Here is a 17,387-nt window from a genome sequence, read left to right as displayed (position 1 = left end):
TGTACAGCATTTAGTGCAGCCTTTTTTCATCAGGACTTTCATAAATTTTGACTTTTTTTTTTTTTAAGATTTTATTTGTTTGAGAGAGCACAGGTGGAAGGGGCAGAGGGAGAGAGAATTTCACACAGACTTGGCGCTCAGTGCAGGGCCTGACGTGGGACTCGATCCCAGGACCCTGAAATCATGACCTTCGCTGAAGGCAGATGCTTAAGCTCCTGAGCCACCCAGGCGCCCCAAATATGACCCATAAGTTCCCATTGATTGTGAACAAAATTTCTTCATATTAACCTCTTCAGCTCCTAGGGTTCAGCCAAGAACATTGTCTTGCATTTCTTAATCAATGTGTGCAGAGATAATTATCATTTTTTGGTGCATGCCGTGATTTGAAAAAGTTTGGGAAGCTTTTTAGCTTGTATTATTTAAAGGGTTATGGAATAATAGATGATACAGGCTCATATTCCTATTAGCTTTTGACCACATCCAGTAATTTTCTACAAACAGTACTTCAAAAGAAATATCCTATTCCTAATTCCTAATCTTAACTTTAGTTTCCACTTCCAAATTTAATGTGAATGTTGTAAATAATATTTGCTGTTTTGTTTATAACGTTGTAGAAAGGTGTTCATCAGGAGTTTATCTTCTATGGGCATGCCCAAGAACTTGGAAACCAGGGCAAGAGTACATTTGCATAGTGGTTTAGTGTCTTCAATTTAGGATTGTATTTACTCATTGTTTCTAGGAGTTTGCAATTTACTTTTCTTTGGTGCATTATTGTCCATGTGCTATCATTGGATAATAAGGAATGGACGAGGAAGTCACAAGAAGAGTCACTGCAAAATATGTAATACGTAAGAGGTTTTTCTTACTGTGTTAACTTTTTTTTGTAGATAAATAACTAGTCATTAGTTTGGTGGCATGGAGTTTGTGTACCAAATGCATTTACTTATTTGACAAACCATCAGGATCTGTTTGTTGCCAGAGCTGGGCCCCGTGTTTTCTGTTTTTTGGGTTTTTTTTTTAATTGCTGGTGGAAAAAAAAAAAAGGCCACTAGATGGCAGTGCCTGTGTTGAAGGGGGTGGGGCAGTTGCCACCGTTCTTAACAATATATGTACCTGCGATGGAGTGGTGAAAAAGGGGCATCAGCTTAATATTCTTCATAGAATGTGCCTTGAATTCATAAACTGAATAATTTGTAGAAAAGCAAATAAGCAAAATTTGATTTTGGTCCTGAATTTTACCTAGAGCACTTTTTGGTTCTGATAATGGTTTCTAACTTTCTATACTGTTGAATTTCTGTGCATAAGTTTGTAAGGCATATACTCAGTTTTCATACTCAATTTACTATACCAATACTTGGGAATTATAGAACTTTTCCCCCAGAACTCTCCCCATCATCGAAAATGGCTATGTGGCACATGGAATTATGATGTGCTGCATCTGGTTTAGTTAGTAAAAACCTGTTGCAGAATTTATATCTTAAAAAGACCCCATATCCAACACCAGTAAAATAAAAAGGGGATCTTTAAAAGTGATTAAATACCCCCCCATGGTAAGTAGAGGCTTAAAGTGTTGGCTCATTTCACATTTTCCTGTTTTTAGTTTCTCATTTACAACTTCATAAAAATCTTAGATTGAAATTATTCTTAGTAAAAATCTATTGGTTGTCCTATTTGGTAAATTATTCTAACTTGGAAAGAATAACTTGCAACAAGGTTTGAAGTTCACTGAAATATGGAGGTTGGATTCCTACTCAAAAATCTTGTGAAAGGTCTTACTAAGTATGATTAAACTTTGTTTTTTAAAATTTATATTTTTCCTAGTTATCTTTATGAGAGCCATGTGAATAAGCACGTCATCTTTATTACAGTATTTGCCATTACCATTTAAATTTCCCATGCATGTAAATGCGCATTTTTGTAGTTACCGATCAGATGTCTGCGGCAGTGATGGGCGTAATATGGTTATGTGACAGAGCAGCGTGTCAGGCCTCTTTGCCAACATGTGCCTGCTCTGCTGTCCGGCCCACCCAACTTCTGGGTTTTCGGTATGTGTGCCAGTCACGGCTGTTTCTGCAGCCATAAAGGATACAGAGACATAAGCACTGATCTACAGATCCATCTGTTTGGGCTCTAGGGGATTAGATCCCACCTCTTTGGACTCCCAGGTAGGGTAATGAATTGAAGATTAGGAGGATTTTTTGAGTGGTTGGTTTAGATTTTCATGGATGTGGTTAGAGACTCACTTCTCATTGGCTTTCATGAGTTTTCAGGACATCTCTTTTCTGACCTTTGCCTCTTAACCGATTCTGAATTTGAATTCTTAACCCAAGCTTTTTTAACTTAAAAATTTACCTACAGAATTCATAAAATTCATCCTTAAAACACTGGTCTGGGACACTGAATACTTGGGTTTTAGGCCTGGTCTCCTCACTTGCCAAGGAATGGTGGCCCTGGCTAAGGTGAAGCTGTGACGTCTGCTGACAGATGGTATACTATTGATGATGAGTTCTTCAAGTGGGAAGCCAGGCACACAGCATCTAGTTTGCATTTCCACTGGCCGAGATTACAGTATGTGGATGACTGCTAACCAGGTTACCCTTCGGAATGGTATGCTCTCTGCTATGAAATTCTTTCCAGAAAAGAATATGGGAGTACGTGGAAATTTTTCTAAAGGATATAACTGATGTTTCTAATCTAATATGTTTACCATGGCAGATGATCTGTTAAAAAAGTAGTTCCCATGGGTAAGCAATAATGTTTTTCATTTGGTTTTAATTTGCAGGTGTTTTTAAATGAGTTTGAGAAGCTTTAGCCTTAGTGCATGCAGTGTATTTCTAAAACCCAATGAGAGAGATCTTTAGCAGTTAATCATTTTCTTCATTAATAAGAGAAAAAAGTTTGGATTGTTACTGAAATCTTTTGATACTGTGTTTCTGTTGGGTATCATTCAGTGCTGCTTACTTGCCAACATAATTTTTATTCAGATGATTCTTACTGCCTATTTTATGGAGGTGGATATATATATATTCCCTTATAATGAAAGATCAGATAAAAACCTTTAATTGAGATTAAATGCACAAAATGCTTTTATTACTCTAAGCAAATAAGTTAAATCGCAGTTCCAATTAGACAACTTCAGCTCATTTACGCATACAGTAGTTCACTGGTTTAATACACAATGAACAACTGAAGGATGATCCATCATTAATCTGTTAGCCCTGGGCAAAAAAACCCAAACTGTTTCCTTATTAGAATACAGGTAGTAGTAACAAAAAAGAAAATTTATTGGTATTTCACACTAACAATTTAAGATTTAGAATTTAGTCATGAAATACGTATTTGGAAATGGTGGCAGAAAATAGCATTTTAAGCTGATGGTCTATTCTTTAAATCTCAAAGTGATTTCGGTATTTTGTACATGCTCAGGTATCCAAATAGAGAAATAGGACCCCCCCCGCCACCAAGTTTTCCCTCCTTACAGGTACACACAATATATTGTTAAAAGTTTTTTTCAAGTGGAATATTCATGAGGGTAGGTAACCAGTCAGTAGTGGCAAGGTTAGCCCTCAGCTTCTGTGTGCAACAGGGCTAGGTCCCTTTGATCCATGCAGAGAGCTCTCATGCATTTAGTTTAGTGCATATAATGTGGTTATAGAATCAGGAAATTTTTTAACATTTGCTTTTTACTAGGCAAGTTAATTCACCCAGCATAAGCTGAACAGTGACAGCATTTTTCACAAAGTCCATGATTCACTTTCATGTTAACTCCTCAAAAACAAGCATCCTATTGTAAAGTCCCAGTGTTAATTAAACAGTAAACATTTGCCTTTATGGGTATTTTACAGGTTGACTTACAAAACTGAGCATGTGTATATTTATTTTTAAAGCTCAAATATTTAAACTTGCAGAAGCTGTGCCTACAAGCAGTCAAAAGTATAAAGCAGGTTTTAATAAAATGAAGTCAAAAATGAACACTTCAATTGTAGATATATTACATTTTATTCAAGGCCTAAGCTTCCATAGCAGTGTAATCCCCCCTTTCATAAATTAGGCATAATGTTTCAAGTTAACGATTGGGTGTTCATCCTTTCACCATCTCAATGTGTGAATGGACATAGTGTTAATAGAATCCTAATAGATACCTCAGGTAAATTATAATACAGGGCATTCTTGGGGCCAAGCAACAGTGAATATTTTTAAAAGGTAATGAAAGCAAATACCTTGGAATTTTAGTTTTGTTGAATGACCAGTGAAACAACTCTTGCTAACCTCAATGTGGAAATAGAAACAAACAATGTGAAGTTGTTTCTGCTTATTCTCCCACGACTTCTGAGTGACCGTAGCCTACTCTTTCTGATGCAATCCACATTGCGTCTGTGGATTTTATGCATTTTGGGAAGAATAACATCTGTACAGCCTTCTTTAAGTTACTAAATGCCTGAAGGTAATTGTCCTCCCCTCATACGCTTCCTGTGGCATAAGCATGAGGTGTACAGAGCAATGCAAGAATAGGTGACTCCAGTCCAAGATAAGAAAATAGAATGGATTTCCTTGGTTATGAGTTTTCAGATGTGCTTGTAATTCAGGTGCACAGTGGTAGCGACAGCAGATACCTCAGAATCCGGGAATACTAGAGGTTGAGCAGCAGGCTGCTAAGTGACTCAAAAGACTGGCTGGTGACACCATTCTGTACCAGTAGAGACCGCAGTTTGAACCGTGCACGTCCCGTGGCTCATGCACTGCCTTATGATCGGTAGTCCTTTTTGCTGTAGGGCTTGTTTCGCAATATGTTATCAATCTCATTTACCACATGTGATGTCATCTTTGGGAGAACCTGATGAGCAGAAGTACAGAGTGTATGGTTAGTACTTGATGATCATTTGTTCATTGTGTAATATTAAGCAGAGTCGTCTAGACTTGTATACATTTATAAACCACAACTAGATGTAAGCCCCCACCTAGACCAGAAGCTCCTTGAGGTCAGGGACCTTGTTTTTTTCACCACTGCATCTACTGTGATAAGAGTGCTTGGCTCATAGTTGGTGCTTAGAAGTATTGCTGAACTGAATAAAGGCATAATGTATAAATGAAGGCTCATAGAAATACAGTGAGTCACATAATTTCAGATTTTCTGATGGCCACATAAAAGTGAAAAGAAACATGAAAGTAACGTTTTTACTCCATTTATCTAAAACATTTCAACATGTCAGTGTAGAAAATTAAAATGCCCTACATATTTTAAGTACTAAGTCTTTCAAATCCAGTACATTTAACGCTTAGAGCACATCTCCATTCTGATAACCTGGTTTCATGCACCAAAAGGCCATTTGTGGCTAGAGGCTAGGGTTGTGGACAGCATAGGTCTAGAGACTAAGGAGAGATTCTCTGCCCCTGGTGGTCACAACCCTGGCAAAGGATGGCCAGGGGTTAACAGGCATCCCTCGTAGCTGGACTGGCTTGGAAAACTGAGCAGTCTGAGATGGAGGGAAGAAAGTATAGAGGGTGGTGATGGTAGGAATTAGGGGGAAAGGGAAGTTGGGGTCATCAGCATGGAAGGCCTCGAATGCCACTCTTTGGAGTTGGGACTTGATTCTTGGCAGCGGGGAACCTCTCAGGACTTCTGAGCTAGGAGCAACCCCGTCAGACACCTGGAGGTAGCTTGGAGGAGATGGAAAGGGAACCCAGATATTAGACATTTCTTGCTGCTGGAGCCAGAGATGATAAAAGCAGTAACTAGTTAGTGGCAGTGGAGTAGAAAAGGAGAGTGGATGGGAGAGAGAGAGACTTTGGAGGCCGAGGAGGATTTCAAGACTGAAGGACTGGAAGGGAAGGATGGAGATGTTGATCGTTGAGCCTGGAACCACAGGAGTGTGGAGTACGAGAGGTTTTTGAAGTAGGTGTTGAGATGAAGGTTCCTGGGGGATATCTGTGTCGGCACGGCCTGTAGGGAGCCGGGTGGAGCTGTGGATTGGTGCCGGCAGGAGGGCTGGAGTGGAGGGTTTGTGAATCGCTTGCCACAGACATGCCTGCCCACTGAAGCCTTGGGAGAGGACGAGCTCACCCAAGGCTAGAATTTATCCTGAGAAGGGACCACATTACACCATAAGGCAAGGGACAAAGGCAGGCTTCTTCCCAGGAATAGACTGACCCTGTGTGGAGCCTGTGGCAAAAGACAACGATGGTGGCCGGTTTTGAGGTTTCAGGCTTGCCCTTCCTCTGCTGCTGTCATGTTGGCCCGGGTGACCTAGTCTCCACTCAAATGCTAGTCTCAAAAGCCTGAGGGTTTGGCAGAATAGTAGAGCTATTCTGCCTGAGAAACTAGTTCTGGGTAACGGTTTCCTATCCGGAGCTAAAGGGGGGAGTTTAATTTCCCACCAGCTTAGGAGTCTCAGAATTGAAATATGTTCTTTAAAATGAGACTGCAACAAAGAGACCCAAATCTAGAAAGTAGATTTGTGGGAAGTTTTGTCTAAAATATAGTGGGTTAGCCGTGTGAGGAGAAAAAATTCTTCATTCATTACGCCAGAGTAAATTTCAGATAGATTTAAACATTAAAAAAAGAAACCCTAAAACTACTTGAATAAAACATGAAAAATGTATATATAGTGTTGTAAGACTTAAATTTTTAAGAAGCCATACATCCAGAATTTTATGTGAAGTCGCCCAATTTTTTAATGCTGGCAACTGTTGTAAAACATTTTCATCCGCTACAGATTACACAAACATCCCACAGGCTACCAGTTTGGCAACCCTGCTGTTCTACTGACTGGAATAATTGGTGGACTGAGGACACCAGGGAAGGAGTGGTAAGGGGAGATGAGCCCTGGATGTGAGAAGGGCCTGACTACTGAGAAGCCTGGATTTCTCTGAGCAGGTGATGGGGAGCCTCAGGAGGGGAGAGAATTGCTTCGGTCTACTTTTTAGGTTTTTTAGGGTGGGGACCTGTTCAGGTGATGGCAGGCTGCCTGCAGCTGTGGTTTCTCCTCTCCAGTCTCTCCCACTTAACTGAGGCTCTGATTTCTATGTCCCTCCAATTTATGCATGTCTTAGGCATGTTCCATCCGTTGGAGCAGCTGACCCTTTGAAATTTCCTTTCTTTGACAACTGTTGGCACTGCACACTTTATCCTGCATCCAATCCCACCACTGCTGGCTGCCCCTGGCTGCCCAGTCACAACTTGCCTAGGGTGGAAATTTCAGTGCTGGGCTGGCCGGAGGTAGGAGTGGAAAGGGGGAGGGGATGATAAAGCCTCCAAGGTTAGCAGCCTCCCAGCTTGGGTAATGGTCCCTTTTCCCTTGACTGTTGGAGCATCTCTTCCCCCCCTCCTGCTATCAGCCTGAGTCTTGCTAGGGGGCAAATGCTTTAGGAAGATGACAGACTCAAGAGTTTTCCTCTGAAATATATCTTTTTTTTTTTTTTAATTTTTAAAAAATTTTTAGTTATTTTAAATCTTTTGCTACCTGGAATACTCCCCCAGCCATGGAGTTACTTTTTTTTTTTTTTTTAAACCATTCCCAGGTAGTAGTAACTCCTCCTGGGATGGCAGTGGTCACTCTGTTAGCATGATAGGAATCCCAGTTTCTCCCTCTTGGCTAAGCCACCAGCAAGTCATGGTGTCTTTGTCCAAAGCCTGTGGAATCCATCCACTTCACCACCACAGCTACCATCCTCGCTAGCCCCAGCCATCTCCTGTCGCTTGGGCAACTGCCTTTGCCTTTCTTCATTCCACTTTCTACCCAGCAGCCAGCACCATCTTTAAAAGTTCAAATAACAGCATGTCCCTCTTAAAATGCTCCCAAGGATTTGTGGCATGTACAAGACTGACCTGTTCAGCATCCTGTGAAATCTGTCTCCTGCCTGCATCCACTTCCATGCACCCACTACCCCTTGTGGTCACGACACGTTGGCCACATTAGCCTTGGGCTGGTGGTTTCTGGAAAAAGCCAAGTTCCTTCCCCTCTCCAGGCCTCTGCACTGTTCCCCACTGTGCCTGGAATGCTCATGCTTGGGTGTTGCACATTTCTCCTCTTCCCTGAGCTTTACAATATGCATATCCCAGAGAGGCCTGGGGGCAAAAACATCACCTAAAGTAGGCCCACCCCCTTCTCAATTAGTCTCTACCACAGAACCTTCTTCAGTTACTTAATAGTCCTCACATTTTGAAATTATTTCATGTTTATTATGTGCCTCTCCCACTGGAATGTAAACTCCTTGAAGCTCGGACAGTATCGTTCTTGTTTTCCTATGGTGTCTCCAGTGCCTGGTACGTAGTAGGCTCTCAAAGATGTGAATGAACTAAGAGACAGATTTCTGAATTCACTCTCAGCCAGCCTGTGAGCTCGTGAGGGCAGAGGCCTGTTTTTTTCTCAGTACTCTGCCTAGCGTGGTGCCAAACGTCTAATACATAAGAGCTATGAATGGAATTGAAATCATTGGATATTCCATTGTGTACAGACTGTATGTACCTCTGTTTCCTCCATGGTCATTCCTCCTTGTCTTTTCCCAGAGCATAAGTGAAAATAAGGTAGGGGTGGTTTTCATAAGAGGGAGCATTCCCCATGCAGGGATGGAAGCCCACAGAATCCAGGAGGAGTTGGGGGCCTCCAAGGGGTTCTTTGTGGCAGGGGCAGAGGTGATTACCCTGCTGCAGAGCCCTAAGAAAGTGATGGTGGGAGGAAGGGAGGGAGGTTAGCACCATTTATATCCCAGCATATCCTGGGCTATTTGCCAAAAGGGTTTTAAACATTTTAAAAAGTTTAATGACGTTTGTTCCCACGTCCATGTGTTTCCTTTTGGGAGGGTTCACAGGGCTTGCTTCAGGAACAGATGGGCGGGGGAGACGTTCTATTCCCCAGGGAGCAATAGGAAAATACACATTCATACCGGTTTTGGTAGGTGGTGGCTGTGGCAAGAGTAGTGGGCAGGCTCCTTCTCAGGACCCTCAGGCTGAGAGTGGGACAGGCTCAGGACTGAGGTGTGGCCTTCGGGGGTAGGGGATGGTCACAGTAGCTGCCAGCCCCACCCTCTCCACAGATGGAACTCCCAGGAACATCTCAATCCCACTTCCCCTCTCACTGCCCTTACGGGCTCCCCGGATTACAGCTGCAGGCTCCTACCAGTTCCTGTCCGTGCGGAGGAAAGAGTGGGTGGTTAGTCCTGAATTGGCAGCTAGGGAAGATGTGATCCTGGAAGTCCAAAATAGAATTTTGAGCCTAGTTCTTCTTTCAAATGCGGGAAACATTCATTCCACAGGTATTTGATGGCTGACTAAGGGATATGTAGTATGCTGGGGACTGGAAAAGCAGTGGAGATGTGAGAAAGACACAGGTCTCTGACCTCAGGGAGCTTCCTGTCCAGCAGGGGAGACGGGTAATTCTACCACACGATCATAAATGCTGTGATGGAGGGGGAGGAAGACAGGATGCTGTGGGAGCAGAAGAGCGGTTGGCACGATGTAGGTTGGCAAATATTCGGGGAAAGAACTAATGAATAAATGATGTACATATATTGTCCTGTGGTTATTACATTTCAAGCAGGTTTTTATGGTAAGGCCTGGGAACCCCGTTGCCCAGTGTCACATTGCTTGGGTCTTGGAATGCACTGTCCTACAGCCCATCCTGAAGAATGAGCTTTGAGAATATTGCCTCTTCAGAAGAGGACACCCCTGGATCCATGTACGCTAAAGGTTCTGTTCCTTCTTGTGCCTTTGCCCCCTGCACCCCCGTCCTCTCCACCCCCCCATCTAGGAACAGGTAGTCTTTGGGAAACTGTGACACAGTGAAGGACAGAGGTGGAGAGAGATGGGACGTTCCCTGGGGACATCTTCTGAGGACCATGATACCCCTGGAGTTTGGTGGGAACGGCTGTAGTACTTGCCTGAATGGCACCGAGGTTTTCAATGAGTTGTTCGGGAGTGGAGGACCCCAGGAGCACGGAACTCACACCCTCATTTCTCAGGCACCATGCTGGGAAGAAAGAACACATGTTCAGGATGTCAAAACACTTCTGCTTATTGAGTAGCTCCTGAACACCACCTGTAACCACCACTGTTGCAACCGAAACTTAGTAACTTTTGGCCGGGAGGATAAACCATGCTTCCTAGACCTCAGCAGCAACCCCTATCCTGCAGAGGGTTTAGTAGAATCTATGCATTTGAGTTGAGAGGGCTTAGGACTCACACGCTTTCTGCATGAGGACTTGCCTCAACGGCTGGGGTATCCAGTCGAGCTGTCCACCCCAGGACCTCATTCTTGCTCCTGAAAACACCTGACCCTGCTCCCTGGCAGACGTCTGCATTCCTGTTTCCATCTTGGCCCACAGTCTCCTGTCTTTCTCCATCTTATTCATGCTCTTTTTCCTCATCTGTTACATAGAGTCCTGTAGACCCTGGGTATCTTGTTGTTTGATTCTATCCACCTGTCAAACTCAGGATTTCCCTTTCTTCCTAGTCTAAGATTGAACCTGCCAGCCTTCAACCCTTTACTCCTTTCCTTCTGCCTCTCTAGCAACCTCCACCCTTAAACCCTCTATCCAGCCCGTCCCCTCACTCTTGGCAGATGACCTGGCTTCCTACTGTCTGTAGAAAATTAAGTCCATCAGGTGGTATATTACTCAATAACCCATAAGCACACATCCACACCCTCCAGTTTCAGAAGATGATGTGTCTGGTTTCTGTTCAAGGGCAAAGTCTGCCCTGGATTGAATTCCTGTTGCCTTTTCTTGGACTTGATTGATCATTGTTTCTCACTTTCTCTCCTGAATTTTAAATTTCTTACCACCTCCTTTATCAAATTTGTCCCATTCTAAAATTAGCTTAGCTAACTTCTAAACTTCTAAAAGGCTAGTTTAGACCCCTTTGCCCTCTAGTCCCCTTCTTACCGTGCCAGAAGCCAAGTTCCTTAGGAACCTCCTTGTGATTACAGTAGATGTCTGCAACTAGAGGTTTCTGTAGACACCCAGATGCAGTGTCTGCTGGACACCCTGCTAGGTGTCCCATGGGCACTGCACACGGCTTGCTGCTTACTACTAAGCCTGTCTTTCTTGTGTTCCTAGTCTCATTTTGGGGCCATCACCCAGCAACTTGGCCTTCTAATCCCCAAACCAGGGTGTTAGCCTTAGGAACTGCCCTTTTTCTGAGCCTGCATTCCCTTTTAATTGCCACATCTAGTTGATTATTCCTCCTAAATATTTCTGTGATCCAGCATGCATCAGAATCACCTGGAGGGCTCGAGAAACGATGACAGGGTGCCTCCCCTGAGTTTCTCACTGAGAAGGGCTAGAGCAGGGCCTGGGGATCTGCATGTCAAACAAGCGTCCAGGTGCTGCTAATGCTGCTGATCCAGGGACCATGCTTTTTCTGAAAACAACTTTGTTGGGGTAAAATTTCCCCATTTAATCATTCAGTGATTTTTCATAAGTTATCAAATGTGCATCCATCACCATTTACAGTTAATCCCATTTCTACCCCCCAGTCCCAGGAAACCACTCATCTACTTTGTACCCCTATAAATTTTACTACTTCTGGACATTGAATTTAAATGGAATCCTATAACCTGGATCCTTTGTGTCTGACTTCTTTCATTCAGCATGATGTTGGTAAGGTTCACCCGTGTTAATAGCATTTATTAGTAGATATTTCTGTTATTGCTGGATAGCATTCTGTCATGTGGATGTGGCCCACACTTGGAGAATCACTGCTCTGGTTCCACTTGCCCACTGTCCTCATTCAGGACCTCACTGTCTTTCTCCTGCAAAGCTGGTTTTCCCACCTCTTGACTGGATTTCCCCCTCTCCCCCGTAATCTGTCACAGGAGTGAGAAGAACAGCACTTCTCCCAGGTACAAATCTGATCATGTCATGCCTGGTTAAAAGTTCTTCAACATGTATCTCACATAATCATTGTCTTATAAGATGAAGCTCTCATTTCTCATCCTGGCAAACTTACTAGAAAGCCTGCCTCTCCAACTTCGTGTCTTCTCACTCCCTGCCTTGAACTTTGGGCTTCAGCAGCACTGAACTGTTGGTAAATCCTTTCCATCCCCAAACATCATGCTGTTTTTCTCCTCAAGTCCTATGTTCAAGTGTACTCTTGGCCTGGAATGTCCCTCTGCCTCAGTAATCCCTCCTCGGTCATTTGAGACGACTCATGGATACTGCTTTCTCCCAAAGCCCTTCTCTGAATCCCAGGCTGAGTTGGGAGCCTCTACACTTTACTTAACTTCCATAATCCTCTGTGTCCTTCTCAGTTATTTTATTACAACACTGTATTAAAGTTATCTATTTTATTTTCTTGGCTTGCCCACCAGGCTGTGAGATAGGAGTTATTTGCACTTGGATGCTCAGCACCCAGCCCAGTACCTGCACATAGTAGGTGCTTATTACATGTTTGTTGGATAAACACAGGTGTGAATGATTGATGGGTGTCCCCAAGTATTCCTTCTGCCCCGTTTGCTCAGGCCCTGCAACAGATCCTCTTAAGCTGTTACCATGCTCTGGCCTTTTGAGGCAATCACTAAATCTTTCCACATGGGCAAAATAATACTCCATATAGGCAAAACGCCAACTGACCCAGGACTTTTTTTTTTTTTTCCTGGCTGCATTGTTTCCTGCTTTGCACTTAGAGAACTCTTTTGGCTCTGGTGTTAAGTATTGAGGTCAAAGCGGGACACTGGGAAAATTATTGCCCATAAACTACCTGATGTCAGCAACAGCCAGTTTTCTCCATGGGCTGTAGGGCATAGGAGAACCCACTGGGCAGAACTGGCCAGCGTGATAACACAGGCAGATGATTCTAGCTTCTAAGCAAGTGTCAGCAACAGCCCTGTCCAGAAAGCCTAGAAGCAAAGTGTGAAGGCTGGCTTTCACACAGTGCAGGTGTGTGACATGGGAGTCAGCCCACAATTGGGTTCAAGCCGTTTGTTTCCTGCCAAAGGACCCTCCCTCCCCCTACTTCCTTCTAGCAGATCAAAGGTAATATGCCTGGAAATAATTTCCCTCTTGGTTTGAGAGTTCTGCGCTTAAAAGCGAAACTACTTGTTCATAAAGAAAAAAATGACAGGCAAGCAAGACGTTTGGGGGCACAGAGGGAGGAAAGGGAGAATCAAAGCATGTTTTAACTTAGACTGTAACGAGTCTTTCATGTATATCTAACATCCAGTGAAAGTTTAAATCTGGTCAGGATTTTCTCTTGAGAAGGACACTTCTTCTCTTTCAGAGCTAAATTCAAAACTCACTGTCATGTTACCACCTAAAACCGTATTTAGAACCAACCGTATTTCAAGAAGAGATGTTTCCCTGCCTGTCACGCTGACCACACACCATGGCTAGGAATGGACGGAGTTGTAGGTCTGAGGTATCTCATTCTTGCAAACAGCTTACTGAACTTACTGAACACTTACTCTTTGTTTATATATATATATATATATATATATATATATATATATAGTTTCCCTTTACTCAACAAATTTATAAGATCTGTGTTACATACTTTATAGATGAGAAAATTGGTAGGTTAAATAACTTGCTTATGGTCAAAGGGCCAATACTTTTTACTGTGCTTGTTAATAACAAGCTATAGGGATGCTAATAGTCACATTTTTCTTTGACTTTTTTTTGGGGGGGGGAAGGACTAAAACAAGTCCTGGATATATGTATCTGGGTAGATAATATTCCTCACCCTCTCCCCAACTACCTCCCGTTTCTGTCTCCAGCTGCAGCCATTCCCTGCCTTCCAACCACAGAAGGGTCTGGCATCTAACAATTATTTGTCACATTGTTTTGTTTTCATAGAACTTGAGTTTTTTATCTCATTTCACTGTATTGGATTAGCCCCAATTCCTGCTGTTTCTTAACCCTTGGGATTTTTTTCTAGAATCTACACCCATTTTACCCTTTTCTCATAGCTACCCCATGCATTTTTTTTTTTTTTTGTAACTTTCAGTTTCTTCATTTGTGAGGTGGAGATAATGATCACAAATACTCCCTTAACATCTGTAAGGTAGGGCGAGTGATAGCATACAGCTCAAGGGATTGTTCTGATGCTTAAGGAAACGAGACCGTGAGCGTAAAGTGCTACTGTGGAGCAAGGGAGCCGAAAGTCTACAGGCTTTTCTGTTAGGTACCTAGCCTCTAAGCTATCTGTGACTTCTGGAGATGTGAATTGAGATGTACTGTAGGTATAAAATACATTCTGGATTTTGAAGACTTAATACGAAAAAAAGAATGTAAAATATCTCAATATTTATAGTCATTATGTGTTAAAATGATAATGTTTGGGCCATTACTGGGTTAAATAAAATCCGTCATTAAAATTGAGTTCACCTATTTTCTTTTTTTTAGTATGGCCACTAGAAAATTTAAATATGTGGTTCACATTCTGTTTCTATTGGACAGCACTGGTACATGTGGTTTTTAGCCATACGAGTGACCATGATGGTTCCTCAACTCCTCCACAGTGTTAGAAGAGCACTTTTCATGGCCCCTCAGGAAGTTGCAGAGTGAAGCTGCTCCTCTAGGATAGGCTTCCATGGGGTAGTAGCCTTGGGCCCCTGGTGCCCCCAGCCCTGCATCTGGCCTCTCACCAGCCCCACCTTAGCTTCCACAGGGAGGGAAAATTAAGCCAGAAGAAATGGATGTCACTACACAATTGAGGGCCGCTCACCCCTGACACCATGAGGATGTGTGTGTTTTCACTTGCTCTCATTTAAACGGTGTTCTAAGGGATAGAGGAAGGAAATGTTTTAACATGTAGAAAATTCTAGGGAACTTTGAAAACTTTGTTTTAGATAATATTAACCAGGAGCTTATGCTTCAAAGATCAGTCTGCCCTTACACTAGATACTTTATCATGATAGGCACGTGAAAACTATTTTCTGTGATCTAGCAAAGCCTCCCCTCGCTGGTAATTTTCTTACCAACAGCTAGCTGAGGTAGTGTGCATCCCAGACGCTCAGCAATTGGGGAAAGGTCTTTTAGTTTGTTTTGCTGTTTTCGGCCTTCTTCACTTACAATTCTTTCCTTCAGCCACTGGTAGCACTAGGGAGAAGAAGAGCATTTAAATGTTAATGGTAAGGGGTAAGGGTTTGAGGCAAAGATTGTTAAATCAGTAAAATAGGCCCTCGTGGTGAATTCCTGAATCTTCTTCCCTAACCCTTATGTTTTGTGGTGACCAGATGCCTGTGCTTTTAGGCAAAGAAGTGTTCCCCATGGTCTCACTCCTTGTTTATTGGTTCAAGACAGATTGATTTTGACTAATAGTCACCATTCAAATCCATCAACATGTATGAAAGTTATTAAAATCCTGACATACAGTCAATTATATATAGTCTGCTAAGTGGAGGAAATGACGTTTCTTAATTGCAATAGCCCAATTTTAGACTAGCAAAAAAATTTTTTTTGACATTTCACCAAGGTCTGTTACGTTTCCTTTTTGTCAAGAAAGCTGGGTGCCAAGCTTTCTGTTCAAAGAAAGCCATTATCTTAACATTCTTTTATAATTATCTTTCTCCCTCTTGCCTTCTATTTACTGCTAGTCTCCTATTTTTTTTTTTTTTTAAGATTTTATTAGAGGATGCACGAGCTGGGTGAGGGGCAGGGGGAGAAACAGACTCCTCGCTGAGCAGGGAGCCCAGTGTGGGGCTCAATCCCAGGACCCTGGGATCATGACCTGAGCCAAAGGCAGCCGCTTAACCAACTGAGCCACCCAGGTGTCCCGCCAGTCTCCTATTCTTACAGCACGGTTTTCTTTTTAAGATTTTATTTATTTGATAGAGAACGAGCGCAAGTAGGCAGAGCGACAGGCAGAGGGAGAGGGAGAAGCAGGCTCCGCGCAGAGAAGGGAGCCCGACGCGGGGCTCGATCCCAGGACTCTGGGATCATGACCTGAGCCGAAGGCAGATGCTTAACCCACTGAGCCACCCAGGCGCCCCACAGCAGGGCTTTCTTATGGGCTCTCTCAGCTCCTTCCTCAAAGCAGATAAGCATAACTAATAGGTACACAAGTACATTTTTAAAATTTTAAAGTTGATAAAGACTATCCCAAAAGTGTATTTTTTGTATAGCGATTGAAACTTTAAAAGGTAAGGAAACTCAGAATGGGAAACTTGTGTAAAACCTCTAAGAGACTGGGGGCGCCTGGGTGGCTCAGTTGGTTGGGCGACTGCCTTCGGCTCAGGTCATGATCCTGGAATCGCGGGATCGAGTCCCACATCGGACTCCCGGCTCAGCAGCGAGTCTGCTTCTCCCTCTGACCCTCTTCCCTCTCGTGCTCTCTATCTCTCATTCTCTCTCTCTCAAATAAATAAATAAAATCTTTAAAAAAAAAAAAAAACCTCTAAGAGACTGATTGGTAGCCTATAAAGTGAGCTAACTTCCTAAATAGAAGGAGACAAATCTTTTAGAACTTCACAATGCCTTGCTTCCCCGAAGGTTCTGCTCTTACTAAGAAATGAGGGACGGTAGGATGTTCTCTACAAAACACTAAGCAGCAACATCCAAAAGTAACAAATATTCTAAGAATGTGTTTTAGTGAAAATAATAGAAACCATCCTCCCGTGTGGCAATGTGGACTTTATCCGTTGTGTTTGCGAAGTAATTGTCACCACAGACTACCTTCCCAAAGGCAGCAATCATCACAGACACCCCACCCACATGATTTCAATAAGGCTGCTTTTGTTTTTTAAGTACTTTTTTCTTCATTCTAAGACAGTATTTCCAAAGAAAAAGGGTAACCACATTACGTTTTATTATGATTTTTGAAATGATTTTGCAGATGTGAAAAAGAGGGCAAGCTGCCCCGGTTCTGTTTGCTGTCTAGATCTCAAAGGCTTATGGTCTGGCTCCTCACTTGAGAGTTTGCTTAGGGAGATGGCCAAGAGTCTTCCCAGCCTCAGCTCTGGGAAACCTCAGCTTCTTCCACGAGGAAAGGTACCCTGGAGCACCTTTCCAGAGACGACAGCTGGTTAGCTAGAGGTGGTGAGTTGGGCCTTGTGACAATAAACACTGCCATCAGGGCCCAGGAGCCTTCCCTGACCAGACCTGTGTGCTGGGTCAGAGAGCCCCTGAACTTACTTCCCCTGTCCTCAGTGGAGAAACATTACCAGCCCTCACTTTAGTTTCATAACACCTTTCAGGAGACCAGTAGCCCTGAGTGTTCTTCAAAGGAAAAAATAAAAGGGTTAAAAACCAATCACCGAATGATTGCTTTTTATTGTAACTAGGAGCGTTCCTGAAGTTTCAATATATACTACACACATAAGGAATGGTGGTTTTATTTATCACTTATAGAACTCCATTTTTGAAACCTTATGTGGAGTGCATTTGTACTCAGGGTCGAGTTACAAATTTGTGTGTATGTGTGTGCACATTTACACACACAACAAACTGAGAGA

At 42.9% G+C, this 17,387-nt stretch overlaps 1 protein-coding gene across 6 annotated transcripts in view; it reads right to left on the bottom strand.

Annotated features, from left to right (window-relative positions):
• Positions 1-950: 950 nt before the first annotated feature.
• Positions 951-17,387, bottom strand: part of KCNAB1 (potassium voltage-gated channel subfamily A member regulatory beta subunit 1) — a 398,382-nt gene continuing 381,945 nt past the window's right edge. For 3 of the 6 annotated variants that reach the window (XM_027587681.2, XM_027587682.2, XM_027587683.2), the window contains exons 12-14: positions 14,913-15,033; positions 9,877-9,965; positions 951-4,834 (exon numbers count right to left, since the gene is read on the bottom strand). In XM_027587681.2, coding sequence (XP_027443482.1) covers positions 4,745-4,834; positions 9,877-9,965; positions 14,913-15,033 — 300 coding nt within the window. In that variant the 3' untranslated portion in view covers positions 951-4,744. The other 3 variants (XM_027587679.2, XM_027587680.2, XM_027587684.2) reach the window with 1 other exon arrangement.

The sequence above is a fragment of the Zalophus californianus genome, chromosome 1 (assembly GCF_009762305.2).
Source record: "Zalophus californianus isolate mZalCal1 chromosome 1, mZalCal1.pri.v2, whole genome shotgun sequence".
In the NCBI taxonomy this organism is placed as follows: domain Eukaryota; kingdom Metazoa; phylum Chordata; class Mammalia; order Carnivora; family Otariidae; genus Zalophus; species Zalophus californianus.
The sequence above is the reverse complement of the archived record's forward strand: the minus strand, read 5'-3'. Positions and strand labels throughout refer to the sequence as shown.